We start from the raw sequence: 23,444 nt of genomic DNA, 5'->3' as shown, positions 1-23,444 counted from the left end.
CACTGTCCCCCCTACCTCTCCTAGCTTTCTGTGTAAACAAGACAGAGTATTTATATTAAACAGTCACCTGGCATTGAAGCTTGAACTCAGGGTCTTTGCCATGTACCCCATACAAATGTCCTACCTAACAAGAAGGCTGAAGAGTCCTATTCTTTTTTTTTTTTTTCCCTCTCTCACGTTTTATAAGTCTCTAGTCAACAATTTGGGACTGAAAGTGACCTCCTAGGTTGAGACTCTTACCCTACTACTGCAGGAACTCTGTCCTACAATGTCTTTCATAGACTTATCAAGCTCATCATAAAAACAGTATTGTTATGACATATGGAAAAGGTGCAAAAAATTAGTCATTATTAGTTAACCAAGGAGAATGAGTGCAGCTAGAGCACTGTACTAGGTGATAGAAGGTGTGTTCTTGGAAGGAAGGACCTGAACTCTTCTCTGGAGGCTGAAACACTGTTTAGCATATTTTTTAGACTACTGCCAAATGTGACCTTTGACAACAAAGATGTAACACTGAGACCAATATAGTTTATTTATCTTATCTTACCCTCTCAAAACTGAACCAAAAAAAAAAAAATCTACTCACCTTCATGAGACTAAGAGGAAATGTAGAACCCCATATGAGTAAGTATTTGTTTTGTCAGTCTTTTGCCACTCTACAATTAAGACTATGAACACCCATTTATAAAACAGAAAACTGAACACACAAACACACCATACCACGCCCCTGTCAATTACCCCAGTATCGAATGACCAGCTGGATCTCAGTTCGGTTAACTATTTCCTTGAGTCCTTACTAAGGGACATGCTAGGTCTCTTCGTTACTCCTGCCTTTCAGGTGAGGTAAAGACAACAAATTAGATTCACAAAGGTTTTTGGGTCTGGTGTTTTTTTTACTAGGTGTAGTAAGACAATGCTCTTATTAGTGGGAAATATTACAAGAATCAAATAAAATACTGTTGGAGTAATACATTTGTTTGTTGCCTTTTTTTCTTCTCAAACAGCAAGATGTTTTAGTAGAACCTCTGGGCACTATTAGGTACCTTATTTATTTTTGGTCAGACACTACTAGCCTTTTCTGCTTATAAAATAAAGATAACATCAACCACAGCACCACAGCTTATCGTCATGTGAGATTTTAAGTTATAACTCTATCTGCAAGCCTAGCCAGTACTTCCTAAAATCGCGTATCAAAGTAGTATAAAACCAAAGCACATTCAGGCATTTTTTTGAATTGATTCACCTTGTTTGCAGTCAGATTTTTAACTCATTACTTATTACAATATGTAGCTAACAAACCAGAACAATCTTATTTGGTTCTGAAAAAGCAGCCTGCATCTGTTAGGATTAAAAATTAGTACCACCTCCATGCTTTCCTAAGTATTTAGAAAATTATTTTTTTTAATTGTAGTAGTCGTAGCATTTTGTAACCTCTTCTTCATCTTTAACAAACTAAGTAGACTAAGTAAGCCTCACAGGGTAACAATAGACTTTGAATGTTTAATTTTGTAATACCTTTTGATATTTTAAAATGTCAAAAGGCTATCACTAGTGTCTGTTATTTGTTCTCTTCCTCAAGCTTAACGAAGTAAAATTATAGTTCTTATCTTCTTTAAACAGGATAACAATGGCTGTAAATGGTGTTACTTGCACACACAGTTTGGAAACCTGAAAAATAGAGTTACATTTGTAAATAATAAAGCATTTCTAACTACAGCTAAAAATACAATATTTAAAGCCATACAGATGGTTTGTGAGTTTATATGAATTAGCTTGGTAAAAGATGTAACAATAATTTGTCATTTGAAACTTCATTTGAATGATAGTGATAACTTTTCAATTTTTGGCTCCCATTTCACTTCCCAAAGAGTTAAAGAAGGCATCGTAACTCAACATAGAAGTTTATGGACAGAAACAATAATAATAAATAAAACTTCGGGCCTGACTTTTCAAGTGCAGATTTTTTATATACTTAAATTCAATTTCAGAAGAAGCATCATTGAAAGAAGACAACTTAGTCGAAATACAAACACAAACACCAAATCTTGGTATTTCTACCTTTTTAAAAAAAGCATAAGTGGTTATTGCACTATTAAAGAAGAACTCAAGCGTGCGATGTCGAAATAGCATTACAACATGAGAACAATATACAGAGTTACACAGGCTTTGAACTGATTTCAGTGAATTGTGGCTAAATGTAAAACAAATGAACAAAATATCACAATAGTTAACAACAAAAAAAAGCAATCAACAAATACCTACACATCTAGCCTTCCTACCTGAATATTACATTTCAGGGTAACATCTATACTAACTTAATACTTCGAAGTGCTCAAAAATAAGTACACAATTTAATTTTCTAGAGCTTAAACCTTGTAGAAACACACTCACTTCCATTTACTACCAACAAGAAAAACAAAAGAATCCTTAGATTTTTCAAATCTCATTTTTCAATTTTTTTAATCTCTGTTGAAGTTGATACAAAGCTAGTGGAAAAAAAAAAAGGCAAATAAAAAACTCAACTCATGAGTTCACATGCCTTTGAGATGAGTTCTCAACACAAGAAATACACTATGGGTGAACCAAGCACCTCTAGGCCACCACTCAGTTTCTACCAGTGAGAAAAAAAAAAAACCTTTAGAGAGAACGTGAGAGCCCAGCCACTTCCTGTAATCAATTCTTCTCTCTTCCCTAGGTCAAACACTGATTGTACTGCCACAGTTACAGGTGCAACCCTACCCTGTAATAGTCATTTATGGACTCGTAGCCATAAAGATGCTTACCCCCTTTCCAAACATACTGAAAAAGTGTGCCTCCACAATTTCCGTTGTTAATAAATAACCAAGTTCAACTGCTCCTTTCATCTCTTTGGTGTGTTTTGGTAATTGCTGCAGTGAGCATCACCCGGTTCTTAGATTACAGGATCTAGTGAATAAGAGCTGTGTATCTATCTTCTCTACTTCTTTCACCGTTTGATAAATCTTGACCATATCCTACCTCTCAGCTTTTTCCTTTCTACACAGAGTGCCAGCTTCTTTAGTCCCTACTCATAAGGCAGCTGCTCTACCCCCTTACACACTTTAAGCACTCTACCCTGTACCTTCTCTAACCATAGTATGTACTTTATAACAACAGTGAAGCAGCATTAATAATTTTAACACTTTCCTACATGAAAGCGTTCTGACCTTACGGTTAACAAATAAACACTCAGGAGAAAAGACTCCTCAGAAAGTTACAGTACTGCCAGACAAGCAGTAGTCAAAGACGAGATCTTACCTAACTTTGTTTATAAATGATTCCTTCTTCCTTTATTGAAATTACTGTTCAAGGAAACAGAACTTATATTTTGTAAACGTACAGGCTGCACAGAGACAACTGCAACTGCGCCACAGGTTTCTCCTCTAAGTGAAAAAATGACAGAGAAGCCCCACGTTCTGCTGCTACCCAGATATCTATTAGTCAACTAGAAATTACCATTTCATACTTACAAAATCCACAAAATGCAGCATGATAAAACAATAGTTATTGTCCGTTAGAAACCACCATTCAGAGCTATAACATATGGTTATGGTAGTGACCTATACCAATAGAATAAACACCACTTTTGTGATAGTGTCAATTATGTGAAATAATAAGGCCAAGAGTTGCCTACAGTAAAGGCAGACCTTCTGTACACCTTTATTGGGTTTATGTGTATCTACAAACAACGTCACAAGATGTGGCAACTAGATCTGGAAGAGGTGGTTGTCTGGCAACACTGCAATTAAATTAGATAATATACATTTTAGATAATTAGGTCCATCTGGCAATTTGGTAAGGCAATAGAACTAAAAACCTTATTTAAATAAATTAGTTTGGCTACTTATGATCTCATACCAATTAACAACCAAAATTAGCTAACGCTATCTTACATAAGTTACAAGAAAGGTTATACTTCTATTTTGCCCTGTAGAAATCCTTAAAGTATGCATTTATAGTCAAAACAATCGAGACACTAGGAAAAAATAGCTAAAGAATTATATGTTAATCATCACAATCCAGGAATCTAGGAAATTACTCTCTCTTTTACCAAGAGAGCAGTGCAAATCAGGAGAAAATCATGAGACATAATCTTCTATTTAATGTACATGCATTGTCCAGTTTAATTAACCAGATTTGAAGAAAAACAAATCTGGAATTAATGCAGTATTTCTATATTTTTATGAGTATGACATAAACTCTAGCAGAAAGACAACATAGTTCTGCAAACAGAAAACAGCACTCTTCAAGATCTGAACTCTAGAAGCAACATTCTCTCTTTAGTTAGTATTAAATAGTATGTAGTAATTAAATTCAAAATGTTACCATCACTGTGAGACATTTTCAGTAAGAAATTCCATGAAAAGTCTCTTAAATGATTTTTTACCAAGGTCAGATAAGTAACTTTATTAAAATTCCCCAGATAACTTCACCAATAGCTACTTTTGGGCATTTCTATTTCCACAGCCAGAACAGCTTTATTAAAGTTGCTAATGAAGAAATGAGAAGAACACTCAGAAACACGCAGGAAATATGAATACGTTTCAGGGAAGCCTGAACAAAATTTACATTTGGTTCAAATCTAGTCTTAAGCCCATTGTTAACCTAAAAGTGGATTTGTTTAATTTGGATTTTACTAAGTCAATTATCACTAGAATAAGATAGTAGTTCAGACATTCAGAGAAGCTGAACTTATTCAACTATTACCTTCTGCCTTCAACTAGCATTACAGTTTGAATTTTATTTTGCCTGGAAGTAAAGAAAACTTTCAGTACAATAATGGCTCTGTACACTTAATTCTGGAGCATTTAACTTCAGAACCTGATTTGTAGGGGCTCCTCAACACCTACCTCAAAGCTAAATGCCACTATTAGCTTTTAGGATCTGGGTATCACCCACTAAAGCCTAACACCTGATTTAATCTTGACTAGATGTCATATGGGGCATGAGATTTGAGTAACTTTAATGATTGGTTTTATATGTGGGAAATGCAAGAGCTCTTAAGATGTGCCATGATGAATATCGTAGGAAGCTCTATGTCCCAAATACATGGGATTAATTTAAATAAACTAACCTTTCATTTCCTTTTGCAAGCCGTCTTTACTAGAATGGAGATCAATTTAAAGCTTGAGTTTTCTTATCATGGCATTCTTTCACCTTACCTAAAGATGGATTATAAATTTCATTAACTTTCTTGCTTTGTCTGAGAGGACTTAAACCTCCACTTTTATTAAAGGAGCAACTTGATCTTCAGTCACATCAGAAAGGCTACCTGAAACTTCTTTTCCCTTGAAGGTCATTATAAGAACTTCAACAGGAAGAAGCATTTACCTCAGCAGGCCCCCAAAAAACACTTCTGAACTTACAACTCGATCATGAGGAAAAATTTGTTTTTAAAAGGTGTGTGGTGGGTGGGGGTGTGTGTCCTGTTCTCTCACAGAATTTTGTTCTGTCAGCTGTGATAATTACCGTTTTTTTAGGCATGTGAGTTAAAATAAAGCCACAGACACATACAAAAATAATTATTGGAGAATTACCAATAGTATTTAAGTTTTGCCAGGTCGTAGCTGGCAGCCTGCTGTAAGGTCTCTTTGAGGATGATAGAGGAGAGGGACTAGAAGTGCTCTATGCCCTTTTAGTCAGCTTTCTGCAAGCAGGGGTCACAAGTAGTAGGAACCTCACGACATTTTCGGCAGGATAAGGGACCCTGCATCACTCAAGGCAGCTAGGATCGATTAAGTAACCGTAATTAGCTCTACCGAACCGGGAAGACAAAAATTAGGAGGTCGTGAGCGTTTGTGCCTCTTGTTTTTACACTACCACCACGAAGGGAGCTAGGCGTTGGGGCAGGACCCGGTAGCCCCGCGAGGCGGTGAGGAGTCCCCGTAGGCTGCGGGGAGCTACCTGGGCCGCTCCTTCCTCCTCTTCCTCCTCCTCCTCCTCCCGCCGCAGTGGGGCCGATTGGTGGAGCCCAGCCCCGGTCCCACCCGCCAGAGGCGTGCCCAGGGCACCTGCCCCGCCGGGAGCCCCTGCCCACCGTCTGGGGTGCTGGAGCAGTGCATGGGGCGGCAGGGCGCCCGGGGACCCGGACAGCGGCTCGCCGGTGCCGGCCAGGGGGGAGCTTCCGCTCGTCTGGCCCAGGGGCCGCCGCCGGCTCTGGGAGGGTCGAGGGCAGAGCCGGGGCGGCGAGGCGGAGGGAAGGGATGAGAAGTTGAGGGAGGACGGAGCGGGGGTGCCCTCTCCTCCTCCCGGCCCCGCCGCAGGTGCAGCGGAGCCGAAGCGGAGGGGCTCCGCAGGGAGCAGGGCCTGGGCTGAAGGGCGGCGAGCGGAGCCCCGAGCGGGGGGCAGCGGCGTTAACGGAGGCAGCGACGAGGAGAAACGGCCCCGAGGAGAGAGCGGTGAGGGAGCCGGGCAGCACCCCGGGGTGCCGGGTGGGCAGGGAGTGGGATGGAGAGGAGCCGCAGGGGAAGGGAGCAGCGGCCATACGGCGGCCCCCGGGGAGGGGGAGCGGGGAGCGCCATGCCCTTGGTGGGGTGCCGAGGGGCGTCGTTTTGGGGCGAGGAGGGGCTTGTCCTCCCCCTCGTCCCTGAGGTGAGCCCGAGCTGGCGCTGTGAGGAGAGGAGGAGGCAGCCCCAGCAACCCGGAGGCGCCTGGCGAGCGTCCCAAAGGCGGCGAGGAGGGGTCGCCGGCTTCCTCAGCCCGGGGAGACGCCCGGGAGAAGTTTTGGGGGCTAAAGGGGGAGGGCACCGCAAGTGTTTGGGGTCGGGAGACCTCACCACGAGTGGCCTGGGCTGCCCTGCTCCGGGTGGGTGCCGGGTGATGTCCTGCCCCGTCACCTCTGTGGGGTTTAAGAGGAAAGGAGTTAAGCGGTGAAGGGAGTACATCAATAAAAGTCACGGTGTTTGGACAGGTATTAAATGGTATCTTTTATGGCTTGTTTACGCACTCATTGTAGTATGACTGTGGAACAATAGGAAATCATAAAACAAAAAAAAAAACTGTTTTGTGTGCTCTTTGGGATTGCCTAGGAAGAGCAGCAGTGGATAAGTTTAGTAGAAGATAATCTTAAAGGTCTTTCCTGCAAAGCAAACACCTTGAAAGTAGTATTCTTGCTCTTCATGCTGTGACTAGGACACTCAGTTTTCAAAGTAATTCACATAATATCGGTTGTTTCTATATGTTTATTCTAAAAATGGCCTGAGTTATGCTTCCTGTTGGAAACTGCCTGCCTGGTTTTCCAAGCAATTATCACCCAAGGTCACTTAACGTATTTTAGCTGAGCTAGTTTTATAGCACTGACACAACACTGTATGCAATTAACCTTTACTTCACATTTCGTTGTTGTTGTTCCCTTGCTCCAGTCATTGATCCAGACTGGGTACTGCAGTGATGTGTTTTTTTTCCAGAACTACTAACAAGTTTGTGCTAGGGTCTTAAATTCTTCCGAATAGCTTTCATGCCATTGTGAGCTGTCTTTGTTGAAAGAGTTATCTGTGAAATACTGGGGAGTGAGCATGCATTGCTTGCATTTTGTTCTTGACCTTCGTGCAAGAGAAGTCATATGCTTGAAACAAGAAATCCATTTCACTGTGTCATATGTCTATTAAGTATAGGGACTCTAAGGTGAGTCTGAGTCCACTGTAACATGTCTAATCACATTAGGGTACTCCATTAACACCCCTTAGTTTTTATATTCTTAAAGCACCCTGAGCTCAGTTGGGTTGTTCTGAAATAGGATGTGGACCGAGAGACCTGCAGGTGGAAGAGAGCCTCGGAGACGTCCTGGCCTCCTGGTTGTGTGTGGGGCTGGGCTCACCTGTGCCACACAGGGCAGAGGGCACTGGGTCAGCTCTGCGTGCTGGTGGCAGCTCGGCCTGGAGTGTGGCTGCGGGCTGTTGTTGCAGTTCAGTGGAGTTGCCACTGGATTTGGGCTTGGTCTAAGGTCAGGTAGGATGCTGCTGTAACTCTGGATTGGTTCCCTGTAATGCACTTAAGTAAATTAGTTCCTGTTTCGAGAAATTGAATGTAGTCTGTGAGACTTTGGTGCCATATTTATCATATCTAAAAGACTTGAGAGGTTATGCTCTAAGCCTGGTCGACCATTTGGAATGGTGTCTTAATGGATACCTGGATGAGTTGTGTTTGAGCTAGGAAATGAATGCTGGGGGTGCTATGGAATTGTAGCCACATAAATTAGTTTGTAAAGAAAAATTAAGGGAATTTTCTGCCAAATGTCATTTGATGCAGAGTGACTTGATTGATTTCTAGAAATATATTTTATTCCCAGGACTAGAAAAACAAATAATCAAATTTGTGTCTTCTCCCTGTGGTGTGTTACCACATGTGCAGACATTGAGTAAGAAGGCGCTGTGGCAAGCCGTATATCCCCAAAACGATGCCACCGTGCATCAGTTTATGTATGGCCTTTTATGGTACAGGCCTGTTGAGGCTTGTGCAGAGGACGTGCTCTGCTGGAACGCTCCTACCACTTCAAGTGCCTTCTGCAATTATACTAATAACTGTAATAAAATCATTTTCTGACTTTATTTTCTCATTGACCTTCCTGAGCATGAACTGAGTTACTTCCGACTTGAACAGCTGAGTATTTTATTGCCCACATCTAACTTCCTTTGTGTTTTCCACTTTGGGCTCCTTGAGGTGCATCTTTCCACATCACTGTTTTTGTCAGGCGTCTTGCTTTAGACTAGTACCAAGAACTCGCATCAGTTTATTTTTTATCTTGAACGAGTCCCTTATCACTTATTTACTAGAAAAATCACAGTACAACTTTAAAAGCTATTGAGACCTTTGTTGTAAGGTCATATTGAAGAGATGGTTACTAAAGAAAATATCTGTTTTCTGCAGCTCCTAACTTAACAGAAATGCTTTTATTGCAGTTTCAGTATTAGTGATATTTAAGAAGAGACTAGAAATGGCTGACAAATGCTGATACATAAGCATTTGAAATCATTCACTCTCTCTTGCTTGGAGTTTTATTCTTTTAAGAATTTTTAGCATAGGTATTTTTTTTGGAAAGTATCTTGGGCTTAAAACTGACATTCTGATACAGATCACAGTGTTGTTTATGAATGGGCATTTTAGAGGGCTCTTCTGCCAGTTTTCCAGGAAGTAAAATATAGTAGCATAATTTAATAGAATTCTTGCTCCTAAATCATGTACTTTCTTTTTTCTAATTACATGGAAGGTTGTTATTGCAGTTCTTTACTTGGATCCAGCGTAGTGGAAAAGTAGTGAGTCCCTTTGGAAGCTTTTAAAATTTTTATATGTTTTAACATACGATGCTATGTGTTCTCAACCCCTGAATATGTTGGCGTTCTTACCTATGTTTTTATGAAATAATATACTTGTTTAGCTGTTGGAATGCACATAATTGACTGTGTCTGGGGTTAAAGGACACACGCAACATCCTTGCTTGAATATTGGGCTCTTGGAAATAGTATTTAACACTTTTTACAACAGGCATAGCTACTAGCTCAGTTCAAAAAAGTTCTCTCTATGGGAAGTAATCCTAAATGGGGAAAAAATACCCCAAAACTTACGTTAAAAAAAAAAAACTGTAAATGTAACAGTTATGATTTAGGGGTTAAAGAGGAGTTGAAAGACAGTGTAGATACTTGTTTTCTAAATATTATGGGTCAGAGTTGCAATAACCTGACTCCTTACTACAATTTCTCATAAGTAGCACAGTTGTCATGCACATAACTTTATTCCTATAGTGAAACAAGTACAGCTTTCCTCTTTGCTCTGTGCTTTGCTTTCCTTCTGTGAATGGATGGTTCAGCTTCATGAGAAGCGAGTGATTTTAGAGTGTTTTCCCTCCTGCTCAACAACTGAAGGGAGAATTCACTGGGAAGTCAGGAATTTAATAGCCAGCTTCAGGTTCTCAACTGAGTTGGAAATGAGCCCTGTTGAAACAACATGCTTTGTAAAAGAACAAAAACTGATGAAATTTTCTTGGTGGGGTAAAGCCCTCTCGTTAAGGGGAGGTAGCAATGTGAATGTAAAAGGTAGAGTTCCTTAATTTAAGACAATTTAAAACAATTAGAAAAATTGTTTTCACCTATACATTGACAGCAGTCTTTTGGAAGTTGACATTTCATACTTCTGTTACACATGGGAGTTGACTGCATAGCTGTAGCAACCTTCAAACATTAAATCCCTGGTTCAAGGACTAGGTTGTAGCTGCATTTTAATCAGTGCCTTCACATCTGCTGAATTTGGTGTTTTGTTCCCCAACCTGGAAGTCATTTGACTTTCACATAAGTCACATGAATAAGGTTTTGTAATTTAATGCCAAGTACACTGATTCATAAAGTCTGGGTGTTTGAAAAAGGGTTGTAACGATTTTCAACAAAAGCATGGCCAGGAGTTGCATTACTACTTACTTGTACTTAACTTTGGTTTCAGTACTTCTGTGTTACCCCCCGATTTAATGTTTAAAATGAGAGATTTCAAGTTCAGAGGAAAGTCAGATACTTCCTAGCTAATGCTGTGAAAGAAGCATATTTGTCTGAATGAAATGTGGATTAGGAACAGGGATTTTGGCTGGAGTAGTGCTCTGAACATTACAAGAATTTAGCAGTGAGGAGGTGCACAGCTTGCTTTTGAGGAGGAATGGGCAGTAGAGCTGCAAAGCCCGCAGCACCTGACAACTCAGCAGCGTGGCTGCATGCGCTGTCTGCAAGTTGCAGCACCTGGAGAGGGAATGTACTCTTCTGAACGCACTTGTGCGTTTCTCCTCTCAGCTACACCTTTCTTTGAACTCGCTGAGACTGCAGATATAGTTATTCATTTGACTCTTTTGTTTCATGGGAAAAAAAAAGTACCTCCTACCCCCACCACAGTTAATTAAATACTGTTGTCTAAGATGAAACATGGGAAAAAGATGCAAGGAATAACAAGGCAAACATAGGAGATGTGCCAAATACACTAATGTTTCATGTGATTGGAAACTATATAGTGAAATATTCCTTCAAATGAGTACTTAACTCTGTTTTCCCATCTTCTTACCCGCTGTTACTGCACTGCAGAAGTAGTTTGTTCTGTTTCAGACTAACAAGATTCAGAACTTTATTATGGGATAGTCATTAGAGAATGTAGATGCTGTATGCAAGTAGTTAAATGTTTATTCTGTACATTTGCTTGGGAAGCCAGTTTTGCCAACTTATCATAATGTAAGCAAGTGCTGAAAACGACTTTTTGTATAGCATGGGTGTGCTGAGACTTAAACTTGGACCTTAGTGGCAGTACCTTGAAGTGCATTCTTGGTTGCTGCCAGTGAAGATCTCGCAGGTGAAGTTTGGCATCGGCAGTACTGAGGATAGAGCATGTGCTGCAGATTGCAATGCATTTGCAGGAATTTCCCTTGGGGGAAGGAAAGGCTCAACCAACTGTGGTGCCTGCCGAGTCAGCAGGTGCACAGAATTACAGAACTGTTGGCTAGAAGCATCTCTGGAGGCTCTTACACAAATTTCCACTCAATGCAGGATTGTTGGCAGCATAAGATTGGGTCAGCTGTGGCTGTTTTTTATCCAAGTCCTGAACAGATCCAAGGATGGAAATCCCACATGCTCTCCGGTAACCTTTTCCAGTGTCATACTGGGACTTGTTAAGCTGCAGTTTGTGGCTGCTGTTCCCCCCAGTAAGAGCAAACAGAAAGCTAAGGAGTTTGGCTAGGAAGCTAAATGGGAACATCTGACAAAGTGGATTGGTAAGATAGAAACAAGTGCATACTCTGATCACAGCATTATTTATTTTTTTTAAACCATTGTACCTCTCAGGTTGCTGCATGGTTGCCAAGTCACATCTGTGTGTATTCCTGGTGGTCTTAGGGCATCAGCTGAAATTCTGTTTATTGCTTGTGGGCCACAGGTGGTGCTGGCTGCAAATACTCATGTGGGATAAGAGGTGCATCAGTTCTTCATGCACTGAGTGTGCTGCATTGATACTCTGAAGTGAGCTACAGGCCACATAAATCTTGCTGCTATTCTGTACCTTGCTGTAAAATGAGATATGAATCTCTTCTGTTTCCTTCTAGGGCTCCCTTCCACTAAGCCTGTTACAGCTGAGGGAAATTGGAGGTCACAGCGGTCCAAATAAAATGTGTACACCATATAAATACAAAGAAAGATTTGTTCTAGAATTAGACCCTTGATTAAACCTTGCTGGTCATTGAAAGATTGTTATTGCCTGTCCCTGGAATATTTCAGCGAGGTCAAAGAAACTGAACCTTCAGAGCTGTGCCTTTATATATGGTGTTACTTGGGCACAGAAGTCTCTCACATGAAATTGAGCATATAATACTCGTGGGAAGTTTTGTTTACAGAAATTCTTCATTTTAGAGATCTGGGGATGGAAAATTTGAGGTGATTTTAGTAACATGACTGGATAGGCCAGCCTAGTGTTTGGGGCATCCATTGCTTGTGGGGTCTAGAAGTCTGTAAATGAGCTATTAGTATAAATCTTGAGGGCTTGCATGGAAACTCACCCACATTTGACTATGAGAATTTTCATTTAAAGCTTGAGGATCTTGTAAAAGGGATCCTACTCTCCTGTATGCTATGTCTACCTTAGAAATATGGCAGCTTTAAGTTACAATCTTTAGCCGTTGTAGTGATATATCATTAATTACTCTCCCTTGTGATACTTTGGCAATTGCTTAGCTTCTTAGTTTGCTTTATTTTCATGAAAGCACTCAAGAAGATTAGAAGACTCCAAATTATTGTAATCTCACTTTTTTATGGAATGGTCAATCTTGCATTGTTACCATAATTTTTAACTTACTGTAGACTATCAAGTTACTGCAACAATAGGGCTGTAGTTAAGAGAGCATGTTTGTTATAAACCACCATCAACTATTCCTTATTACACAGTAGTAACGTTCAAAAAGTCCTAGTTGCTTTCCAGAAGTGGATTAAGATGATCACATCTTCCTGAAGGTGGAATTTTACTGGGTAGGGGTAGGTGCACGAGCACTTGTACAGCACTTGGTGTGCATCTGGATGGTTTCTTGATTTGTTTTGGTTTTACACCCAGATTGACCTCTGTGAATCTTGTTCTTAGAGCTGCAAGTCATCTTTATCTTGACTCTGAGTTGTCCAAGTTCCATTTTTCTTTAATATTTGTAAATTAACAAATTAATTCTTAGATCATCTCAATCTTATTTTTTAAGAGGGGAAAAAAAAAACCCAAACCTTATCTTCAGACCGTTTCCTTTCTGAAGTTATAATACAATTTTAGTCCACTGCTGATACTAGAAACTGGCAGGAAGCTTCTGTGTATTTAAAATTGCTTATGCAGTAGCTGCATAAGCTTGAGTCTTTTCTTAACTCTTGCTGGAGTGCAGTCTGTACCTCTTAAGAAGGTTCCTGAGATGATTTTTGTCTTCTGTCATTCTGATAGGCTTTTAAGATCAGGGGCCGTGAGCATTGTATTCAGTAGGAGAAAAGCAGTTGTGTGCATAATTTTTCTCTTTATTTTAACAACCAATTCATACTAGGAGTTGGTTCAAAGCAGACACCACAAAACATGCACATATCTGAAAGCAGAAGATAAAGTAGTAACAAAAACCTGCCTGTCGATGCTAATGTTTCAAAGCAACCTAGTGCTAAACAGACTGTCCAAGCTGGATCTCGTTGGAGTACAAGTTGTTGCTGCATATGATATCGAGCGATGTGATTAATTGAGCTGAATAAGAGGAAAACATTTTTAATAAACTATTTTAACTTTGAATAAAGTTTTATTTCCCACTGCAGTAACAAATGCACCATGGTTTCCCTTGTGATTCTGTTTGTGTGGCTTATTAAAATGTAGTTATTTGCTATAGGATGAAGTCACAAACAGAACAAAGAATTACTCAGTGCTTCTAGGTGTCATGTGATGGCGTGACCAGGGAGAGGGAGAGCTTGTACCAAGCTGAAGCTAGCTGTAGTGAAAGATGAAGCATCCCCCTGCTCCTCCAAAGGTTTATCAAGGTTGGAATAAAATCCCCATAAAACCTTTGTTTAGAAGGAATATATCGATTCAGATCGTGAGGTTTGTTTGAGGCAGACTTTACGCTTACCTGAGGTCTCTTCCAACCTAGATGATCCTGTGATAGCCTACAGAGGCTTTGTCACATCAGGTTTGCAACAGTGCTGTGCACTGCAGTTTCTTCCACCCTATTCTTTAAAGAGTCATTTTACCGAAGAAGAATCTTGGCACTGATAAGTGTTTAAAATTAGGTAGGTTTTATTCACCCTCCTCTTTCTTTTTTGATGCTTAGTGAAACCAGTATTTCAGCTTGTGCCAGTGAGAAAGGGAAGGATTTTTGGGTGACTTTTCCTCCCTCCTAGTGAAATGCTTGGCCCATTGGTGGAGGCATCCTTTTCTCTTCTCTCTCCGCAGGTAAAAGGATTTCTTTGTTTTCCTCCCTGACTTACAGCTGCAGTTCCTGGTGGCACAGTGTTGCATGTGTTGCAATAAGCTACACCAGGACCATGCCATTGGGAGAGCACTCACTTTTTAGGGACAGATTCATTCACAAGGAATATAGGTGTTGCACTTTAAAGTAGGTGACTTGCGCTGTGTGTAGGCAGCACAGGAGCTGAGGGTGAAGTAACCCCAGACAGCACAGGAAAGACCTGCATAATACGGGGCGTTACTGCAGCGGAACCTGAGCCGTCTGCGGATGAAGGCGCAGGGGTGTTGGAGCAGCCTGCTGCTTCCTCAGGTTTCTGTGCTGTGCTTCCTTCTTGTCCTGAGGCCCAGGGCAGCACGTCAGCTCTGCTGCCATGCCACACGTGCTGGGCTTTCCGGGCTCAAAACAACGAGCTGCACTACTGATGTCTCTGCATGTCCCCTTTCAGCCACGGCCCCTCGGTGGGCTTCAGGTCCCCTGTGTAAATGGCTCGGCACACAGCAGAACAAAAGACCACTTGCTGCTCTTGCCCTCTTTGCTCTCATTGGAGTTATTAAAATCTATTCTTCAGTTGTTGTGAATTGTTTTTAGCTAGCTTGTCGGCTAGCTCTAGAAACGTGAGTGTTTCAGAGGGTGCAAAATCTTTATGGAGCTCATTTTCATGCAGTTATTTGGGAGGGTGCCTCTGTCCCTTCCAACCACAACCGTTCTGTGAATCATTTATCCTGAGGTAAATCTCTTCGTGACCAATGCTGTCAATATTGCAGCATTATCATGCTGAGGTGTGTGGGTCTTGCTGTGGTTTATAAGTGACTTTGTTTAAAAGATTGAATATATTACTGTTAATAATTTACCAGTCTTGTAGGAATTTCTAATATATTCATAGAGTAATAAAGATTATCTTTTTAGAGATAATCAGCCTTTTCAGATGTTTAGGATTACTTTTCATGGCCACAAAGTTTCTAATTACAGCAGTTATTTCAGAAAGCCAGTGGTGAAGTGCTAGCAGGAACGTTAGACCTCAGTCACTGTTTCTCTATGTTCATCTTAATAAGGCATTGTCTTATGTACGAGTTCTATTCCAAAGTAGTCTTTTTAATAAAATCTACCTACTAGCATGTCTATTCAGTGTTTTGCCTGCTAACTCTAAAACCTATATTTTTGAATGTCACCTTTTGAGTGACATTTTTTATTTAAATCTTTTTTTTTGCACAGCTCTCAAAAAGCTTAGGTAAAACCCTGTGTTTAATAAAACCTGTTACACAAATAACGAACCCTTACTGAAAAGGGCTTCATAAATTGCATAGCTTGTGGACTCCTTCATAACTGCTTTGCTGTTTGCATAAGTGACACAGTGGGTCTGTGATGGATGCTTACAGCAATGTCATCATGTCTGTAAATGTTCCTCTCAGCTGTAGATGTGGCACTCCTGTAGTCATGGAAATGCTTCAGTCACTGGGTAAAAGAATGCAGTAAACTGCACAAAGTAAATGCAAAAGCCTGTACCTGTTCGTGTGCACACCATTTCTTTCTAATAATTTCCAATAACATCTTAATTTATTCATTTGGTTGAAACAGGAGCCTGTAGTTACAAGCCAAATTTCAGTACTTCTCTAAAACATCGCAACACAAAGTAACAATCAGCATGCACTACCTCAGTGATTTGTTGCAAGATCTATGATAGGAAAAACTGAAGAATATAAATCCGAAGGTTCTGCATTCCTTGTTATCAGAATCTATTCCTAGACAATGTATTTTGCTGTTCCAAGGCTCTGTATGTACACAAATTTCTGATGCTTTCATCTCTGAGAGCACATGGGGTGTTTAGTAGCAGTTACTTCCTAATCTTAAACTACAGTGTGCTGCCTGAAGTCAGTTTAGGGGCCTGATTTCCTTTAATGCTCCTAAAGGATTATGGCATAATACTTCCTATTACCTACAGAATACGTACAGGAAGTGGGATTATAGGTTGTGTGTTTTGCAATTGTCAGCTTTAAAGGTTTAGGAGTCAACTTGGACTTTCAGATTGAAGAACAGGGTCTTGTCTTACCCTTATCTGCTATGTCACTTTAATTAAAAAACTTTGTGTGTCTGTGATGATTTGATCCTCTTCTGAATGTGCTATTACATATGATTTGGTCAGTGAATTTCTTCAAACTGTGGCATTTCTGTATACCAGTGCTTGACAAGAAATACTGAAGTGGGCTGGTATTAAACGTTAAAGATAATGTTTTGAGGGGAACTTGAAATTTTATTTTTTTTTCAAGTGATGTATTGGAGGACATCACAAATAGAAAGGAAGACCTGTTCTTTTATTTGTTCACTTTTAATTTGTTCATTTATTTTATTTGTTCCCTGGTATAAGTAATGCACTGCATTCATGCTTGTGTGTGTGTATATATATTTTGTATTTTTGTTGTTAATACCAACTATTTGCTTGTGGTTGATAGAACTGAGGCTTGCTTTGGTTGCATATATTTTATTACTGAATCATCCTGTAAGTAGTGTTAGAGAACCATTTATTTGTTTTGGAATATCTTCTTCCTCTTTCAGCTTTACACTTAAGTGTAAATGGTTTTTGTTAGTCATTCCTTGCTATCTTGGGCTTGATAAAATGCTTTGCTTACAGGGCCTTTGGTCATGCAACTAGCTCTGTAGGGCTTGGCTCTCTATTTGTTTAACCGAAATGTTTACAAGCCTATGAAGGCTGGATACCATGTTTTATCTGTGAAACTGTGTTTAATAACAGTGAAAGCAAACAGATTTGCACATAAAATAGGTGGATGTTGATGGGATTTTGAACAGGCAGCACAGCACCGGGGCTCCAATAAATTGGGTAACGTGGGTAACGCTTCAGGTAACAACCTGTTTTTTGGCCTGGCTCACGCTCCACTGCCCAAGATAACCTGTACTCTTTCTTTCTCCTCTTTAATGCTTCAGTTTTATGAAGAGCAGTAGTAACCAACAGTCAGTAGCTGCCAGTGCTTTACGGGGAGCTTCTGGTGCTCTTAGTAACCTGTGGGCTTCCAGCCACAGCCTAGGGCAGCCTTTAGTGCACCGTGCTATCAACAACACGTTTTTACTACAGCTAGAAGGCACACTATCTAAAAACCATGTTGTGTGTGTTGATACCTGTGATGGGCACTGTAAGGTGGGACTGACTGCTGAGGTGACGCTGTCCTGCTTACGGTTCTGGTTTCTTGCCCCCAGGTGGAGATGTGAGCCGGTGGGTTAGCTGATGTCAAATCTGACTCAGTGATGGAAAGCACCCTGCTCTGCAGTGCCCTGGTGTATCCTGATGTGGAAACTGCATCAGATTTGCAACTTATATTTCAGTTTATTCACTGATAAATACACCTCATTTCTTTGTCCAGAAAAGCTTTCTGTTTTCCTGCCTTTTCTTCGAGCCAGATCAGGTCATTCATGAGTTGACAGCTCTAAAAGTAAGGTTTTTATTCTCCTTTCTGAAACACTGAGTTTTATATAACTAATTGATAGTAGAGAGAGAGGACAATACTGCGAGCAAGGCTCAGGTGATAAATCTGTGTTACCAGGACTCTGTTAGCAGTTTGCAGTGAGTGCTGTTTGCTGAAATGCATGTAAATCTCAAATTTCCCCCTTTTTGGTAATTATACTTCTGTGACACACCTCATTAGCTTCCCACTTGCAGCTAGTCATTTCAGTGCTAATCAGCATTTGCACTTGGGCTTGCAGAGGTGAAAATCTAGTTGGTAAGTCTGCTTTTTTTAATGCATACTGGTATCTGTTAAATTGTAATGAGAAATTGGAAACCTTCGGGTAAGATGAGAGTGATCAGTGGCTGGAAAGATTGCTCCTTTGCTGTCAGCGCAGTGCTGTTGTTTGGTATGAAGGGCACCTTTCTAGGTCCCAATCTTCTGACCAAACTGCCCAGGTAAACTCAGCCAACTGTAGCAAATCTAAAGAAAGGCTGAAAGGAAGGAAAGGACTTGAAAAAGTCATTCTTGTCACGCAACTCCATGTCTGTAAACTTCATTTGCTTCTTTAGAAGTGAGGAGAGTTATGTTATTAGTGACTAAAAAGTACTGCTTTACTACTATGTGTAAGTACTGCTTGCTTTTTTGAGTCGTGGTAACTATTCTCACAGTTTGAGTTCCAGCTGTGCTGAGTGCCAAGGTGCTTGAGAGCTGCTTTGGCTTCTAGAACTGACTGCTCTAGGAGAGAAAAAAAAAAAACAACACTGAAAACAGTATTGCTGGCTTGAAAATGGGAGATTCAGAAATAGGCAGGTAGGCAGCCAGCGGAAGAAACCAGAGAAAAAAGTCCGGGTTTTAATTACAGGGTGGTTAGCATATTGTTAAGGGTTGGCAGTAAATCTTATCTTCGGTATGTATTTCAGTGCTATAACTGACTGTTGCATAAATTATGAATATGGATTATTTAAAAATATTTTTTAGGATTGAAATACAAACGTAGTATTAGTTAAGTTTTAAAATTCTAATTTAAGCATTAAGACTTTTTTGTATAATTCATATAAACTTAAACATCACTCCATTTCTTTCTGTGTTTCCAAATTTTCCTGTATAGGGCCTTCACGAATAAAATGCGGACTCCTTATCTGCACAGTCACATTTCCTGTTCTCAGTCCCGCTTTGTCTTTCTGGGTGAATAGTAACATGTTCTGTTAAAGTAAAAATAAACCAGGAATTAGAACTCTTAATCAGCTGGAAACATCCTTTCAACAGTCCTCTGTGTAGGTGCTTGGTTTTCTGCAGCCCACATTAAAACTTATACTTTCTCTTTCATTTGAAAAACGACATGCAAGCCATTAACTTTGAGAAGCCATTGGGATAGGTTTAATGTTTAACTTCTTGGTGTTTCTTTAACTTCTTCCAAGAGCTGAACTCTTTACAGACAGCAGTTGCATTTACTTGTATAAAGCTGCTCCTTACACCTCCTTTTCCTCCGTACCTGTTCTTGCTTTTTGGCTTAGAGGAGTAAATGGTTTCAATTCGGTGGTAATTGTCTTAAGTATTTGAAAAAAAAAAAATTAAAAATGGATTTTGTTCCTCCTTATGTTTATGCCTTCTGCTATAAAAGCCTATTATATGCCACTAGAAGGAAATCTTATTCTGTGCAGGCAAATTCTAGGCAGAAAGATTTAGGACAGAGGTAGAAAATGTTTTTTATATTATTAAGTATGATGGAGAAATGTCATCCTCTGGCTTTGGCTTTTTTTGCCTTCCTGCTGTACAGACACTTGACATTTCCTTTTCATAGGATCCCTAGGATCCAGCAGCAGGACACAGTGGTGCTGGATGCTGATCCCTTTTAGATACTTCGCCGATGGCTTATTCTGGGAGTTTGTGGATGATGGATTGCAGGGGGAGTCCCCATGCTCCAGTTTCGATGGGCTGGCATCGAAATGAGCCTTGTGGCTCTCAGAGGTGAGCTGGGTTGGAAATTCCCATCGAGATGGGCATCAGCAGCTCTCTGTGTCATGCCGGAAGTACCTCAGGTCTCCAGAGAACTCCTGGCTGATGGCAGGGAGCTGTGAATGCACAGAGTTGTGTGTTGTTGCCAGTGATACCTCACTCAGTGTCTGCTACCTGGTCTGCAAAATGGGAATTGGGAGCATGGTTAGTTGGTGAACTGAGTGCTGTTGCATATTGGCCTTGCTTGTGCTTGATGCAGACCTTGCAAGCTCCCAGGCTGGGGCTGGCCAAGGGATGAAGTTACGAGGCCTTATCATGGGGGCTCCCACCACAGGTGGAGACTTTGGTTGAGTGCAATATAAGGTCAATGCCATTGCTTCCAGTAAAAAATGTCCCTTAGTGGGCATCTCTCTAACAGTGTCATGTGTTTATTACCTCTGTGGTTTGGCAGGCCCTGTACGTATATTTTCCTGTCCCTGTGGAAGATGCTCGTGTTGAAAAGGGGAACTCCATAACAGCATTTTGTATCAGTTCTGAGTAGTGAAGGTGCTGTGAGGCTTCTAGAGAGGAGTGTCATCTGTTATCATCGATACACAGCAGGAGAGGAAAAACTAATGTTTCATAACTGCTTGTAATTATATTGACAGATTTCTATGTTAGCTAGCTCGTGCTTTATGGGAGGCTCATAAAGATTAAGTTATTCGATGTGTTCTCATTTAAAGCAGTGCTGTGCAGTGAGAGCGGGGATCAGAAGAGGTGGTGTGATACTGTAAGCATCCTAAGGAAGTGCAGAGGTAATTCTGGGTGGCTTTTGGTGGCATGTGCAGAGATGAAGCAGTGGAAAATACGCCTTAGGGCTAAGGATTGTACCTGCATGCTCACTAAGACGTGCTGTGCTCAGAGCCCGCGTCAGGTCAGGAGATCAAAGTACAGCATGGGGCTCTTGCATCTGGCAGCTGGTTGGATCACGGCATGCCCGTAGGCTTCTGATACCTCTGATTTACAGTGATCTCAGAAACATTAACTGTTTCTGTGTTTCTCAATCCATTTATGGTTTTGTAACATCCCCGTTGTTGACAGAAGCAGTAACTTATACCACGGGAATGCTTATAGCGTGAGGAGATGTAATCAGTAATGTTTTTTTCCAAGTTTGACTAATCGCTTTCTTTCGTATTTCATTGATAAACCATTTTTATTTAAAACCAAGCTTACGTAGTGCATGCTCTCCTCCAGCAGCATTGATGGCGATAGCTGAGCATGGTGTGTCTGTGCCCGCAGTGAGCTGTGCACTGGGATGGGCTCATCCTTCCCCTACGCAGCCCCCTGCTGCTGTGTAAAATCTGTCAGCCCCACAGGTGGGAATGAAACAAGGTGATCAGTGAGGTAATTAGGGGGGGCCTGGGTAGTCACATCCTTCAGTTGGGAGCTCCCGTGGGGGCAGCTGAGCCTCATGGGGTGCTGTTTCTTTTAGAAAGCCTCCAGTGAAAGCCAAGGCCTGGACCCAAAAGGCAATTTAATGCTTTAAGCGGTCTGTGAGGTCCGGCATTTGTGCTGGAAGTGTAACCAATGAGAAGTAATGAAGCCACGCAGTACTAGACTCTGTCTTTTCTCAGCATTAGTGTCATCGTTCATTTTTTGTCAAAGCTTTAATAGTTCTTAAGAAAAAAATGGAGAGGCAAGCTGTTTCTCATGTAGAAAGAATGCTTTTTTGAACTTTGGAGAATGAATAGGGCTATTGTTACATTTGATTTAATTACTGCTGTTTGCAGGGGAGGAGGTGTTTTCGGGTCACCTCTGACACCCTAATTGAGGCAGCTTAGCAAACAACTCGAGCTCATCCAGTGTCAGACAAGAATGTAGTGTAGTAAAGATTTTAAAAGCCACTGGTAATATTTGCAGCAAGTAATTTCCCCTCTCTTCCCCTGAAGCGTTTTCTTGGTAAAATTGAGCTTTGTGCCTAGAAATAGCAAAGCTTCTCCAAGTTCTTCCCAGAGTGGGACTTCAGCCCATGGATGCGTTGTGTTGGGGGGATCTCAGTGAATTTTCCGTGCTTCAGTTCTTTACTACCTGCTCATGGGTACCATAAGATTTTACTGTGGCTCTTCCTGGTGTGGGCTTTTTCACAGCAAAAGGAGGAACAAAAGTCTCTTTGCCTGTGTGAACTTTTTTGTGTGTACCTGTGTGCACAGGCACATGGCTGCTGGTGGTAGTAAGTTGGTAGGATTTTCATAAGCGCAGGTCAGTAATCTCCTAGGTGGTGGCTAATGCTCTCTGAAGACAAGCGTGGAACAGATTTCAAGTGCGTTAAGAAGACTTCTTACACGAGAAATGTGATTTAAATAATCTGTGTAACTTGTTGTAATTTTGCAGCTTTAAGTTAAACTCTGCATGCTTATAAAAGCTTCAAAGTCAAGCAAGCTGCAGAATCTGGAGTAGGAAAAAAATGGGACATAATTCAGAAAGACCCGCGTTAGATTGTAGCAATACAGTTCAGGTGCTCTTTTGGTGAGCTGGTAACCCACCTAACATTACAAAAACAAAACAAAAAAACCCTAAGTAATCTGTAGGAGGGTTACAGGAGAACACTGTAAGGAGATAACAAGGCCTGAGTAGTAGCATTATCAGTTTTTGTACTGCTTATTTCTAAAGGACACCGTAACAGACTCCTGTTTCCACATAGATTTGGTTTGGCATGAGAAAAGAGCAGATTGTTGGCTTGTCCTTGATTCCCTGTACTAAGAGGGTTAATGTGACTGAGGGGCATTCTGACATGCCCTCTCCATGCTTTTCATATGCCTTGTTTTCATCTGGCTTTATTCACCAAAACACAAGGAAAATTCTTTTCCCATTCCCTTGAAGCCTGCTACTGTCAAGAACTGCCTTTAAAGTGACGTTGTTGTTTTTGGTGTAGACTAGAGTTCATGCCTGAGTATCTGTGCAAGTGCCGATCAAAGCAGCTGGAGAGTCCAGCACTTGTAGAAGTGCTTCAGTGGAGGTTGATGTGGATGTTCGTGTATGTGGTATAATTCCCTTTATTTCATTTGTTCTCATACACAGAGTGCAATTTTTGAGAGATTAAAGTAGTCATGTTGGTTCTTATTGGTAACATTTCCCTGCCAGATTTCGATTTTCCCTCCCAATGTGGCCGATCAGTGTTATACTAACAAAGAAAAACATTGCCTGAATTTCCATGTCCTTTTAGAGGAAAAACCTATCTTCTTAATTCTTATTAGCTTATATGAAAATAAAACAGCAGAAAATGCCATCCTTAAATCAGAATGGAAGCCCGAAGGCTGTGGGCGCCCATCAGAAGCACTTGCAGCAGAAGTGCTCATAACCATGTCAACAGTAGGGGGGTGTCAGTCTCAGTACAGTGAACACAAACTAAAAAGTAAGAATTGTCATATTAGAAGTTCCAGTTGAGGGTGTGAGACTGAAATGTATCTGTAAAAGTGTTATATCCTATGCTGAAAGGAATAATAAATGACACATTCATCCTTTGGATCTGATGTGTGAATAAATGAGGAATTCTAGCCTTTGGGTCTTCGCGTGTGGTGTCTTTCAGGAATACTTAATTCGCTCGGTATATTATG

At 40.9% G+C, this 23,444-nt stretch overlaps 1 protein-coding gene across 7 annotated transcripts in view; it reads left to right on the top strand.

Moving 5' to 3' along the window:
• Positions 1-1,607: 1,607 nt before the first annotated feature.
• The window catches only part of UGT8 (UDP glycosyltransferase 8), a 47,171-nt gene continuing 25,334 nt past the window's right edge, over positions 1,608-23,444 (top strand). Inside the window, exons 1-2 of one of the 7 annotated variants that reach the window (XM_040555865.1) lie at positions 1,608-1,666; positions 5,921-6,416. In XM_040555865.1, coding sequence (XP_040411799.1) covers positions 1,628-1,666; positions 5,921-6,416 — 535 coding nt within the window. In that variant the 5' untranslated portion in view covers positions 1,608-1,627. Of the gene's footprint in view, positions 1,667-5,588; positions 5,807-5,902; positions 6,417-13,911; positions 14,013-14,130; positions 14,262-14,302; positions 14,425-20,576; positions 20,646-23,444 lie in introns of those variants that run through there. The other 6 variants (XM_040555869.1, XM_040555866.1, XM_040555868.1 and 3 more) reach the window with 6 other exon arrangements.

Source organism: Cygnus olor, chromosome 4, assembly GCF_009769625.2.
Source record: "Cygnus olor isolate bCygOlo1 chromosome 4, bCygOlo1.pri.v2, whole genome shotgun sequence".
Taxonomy (NCBI): Eukaryota; Metazoa; Chordata; class Aves; order Anseriformes; family Anatidae; genus Cygnus; species Cygnus olor.
The sequence above is the reverse complement of the archived record's forward strand: the minus strand, read 5'-3'. Positions and strand labels throughout refer to the sequence as shown.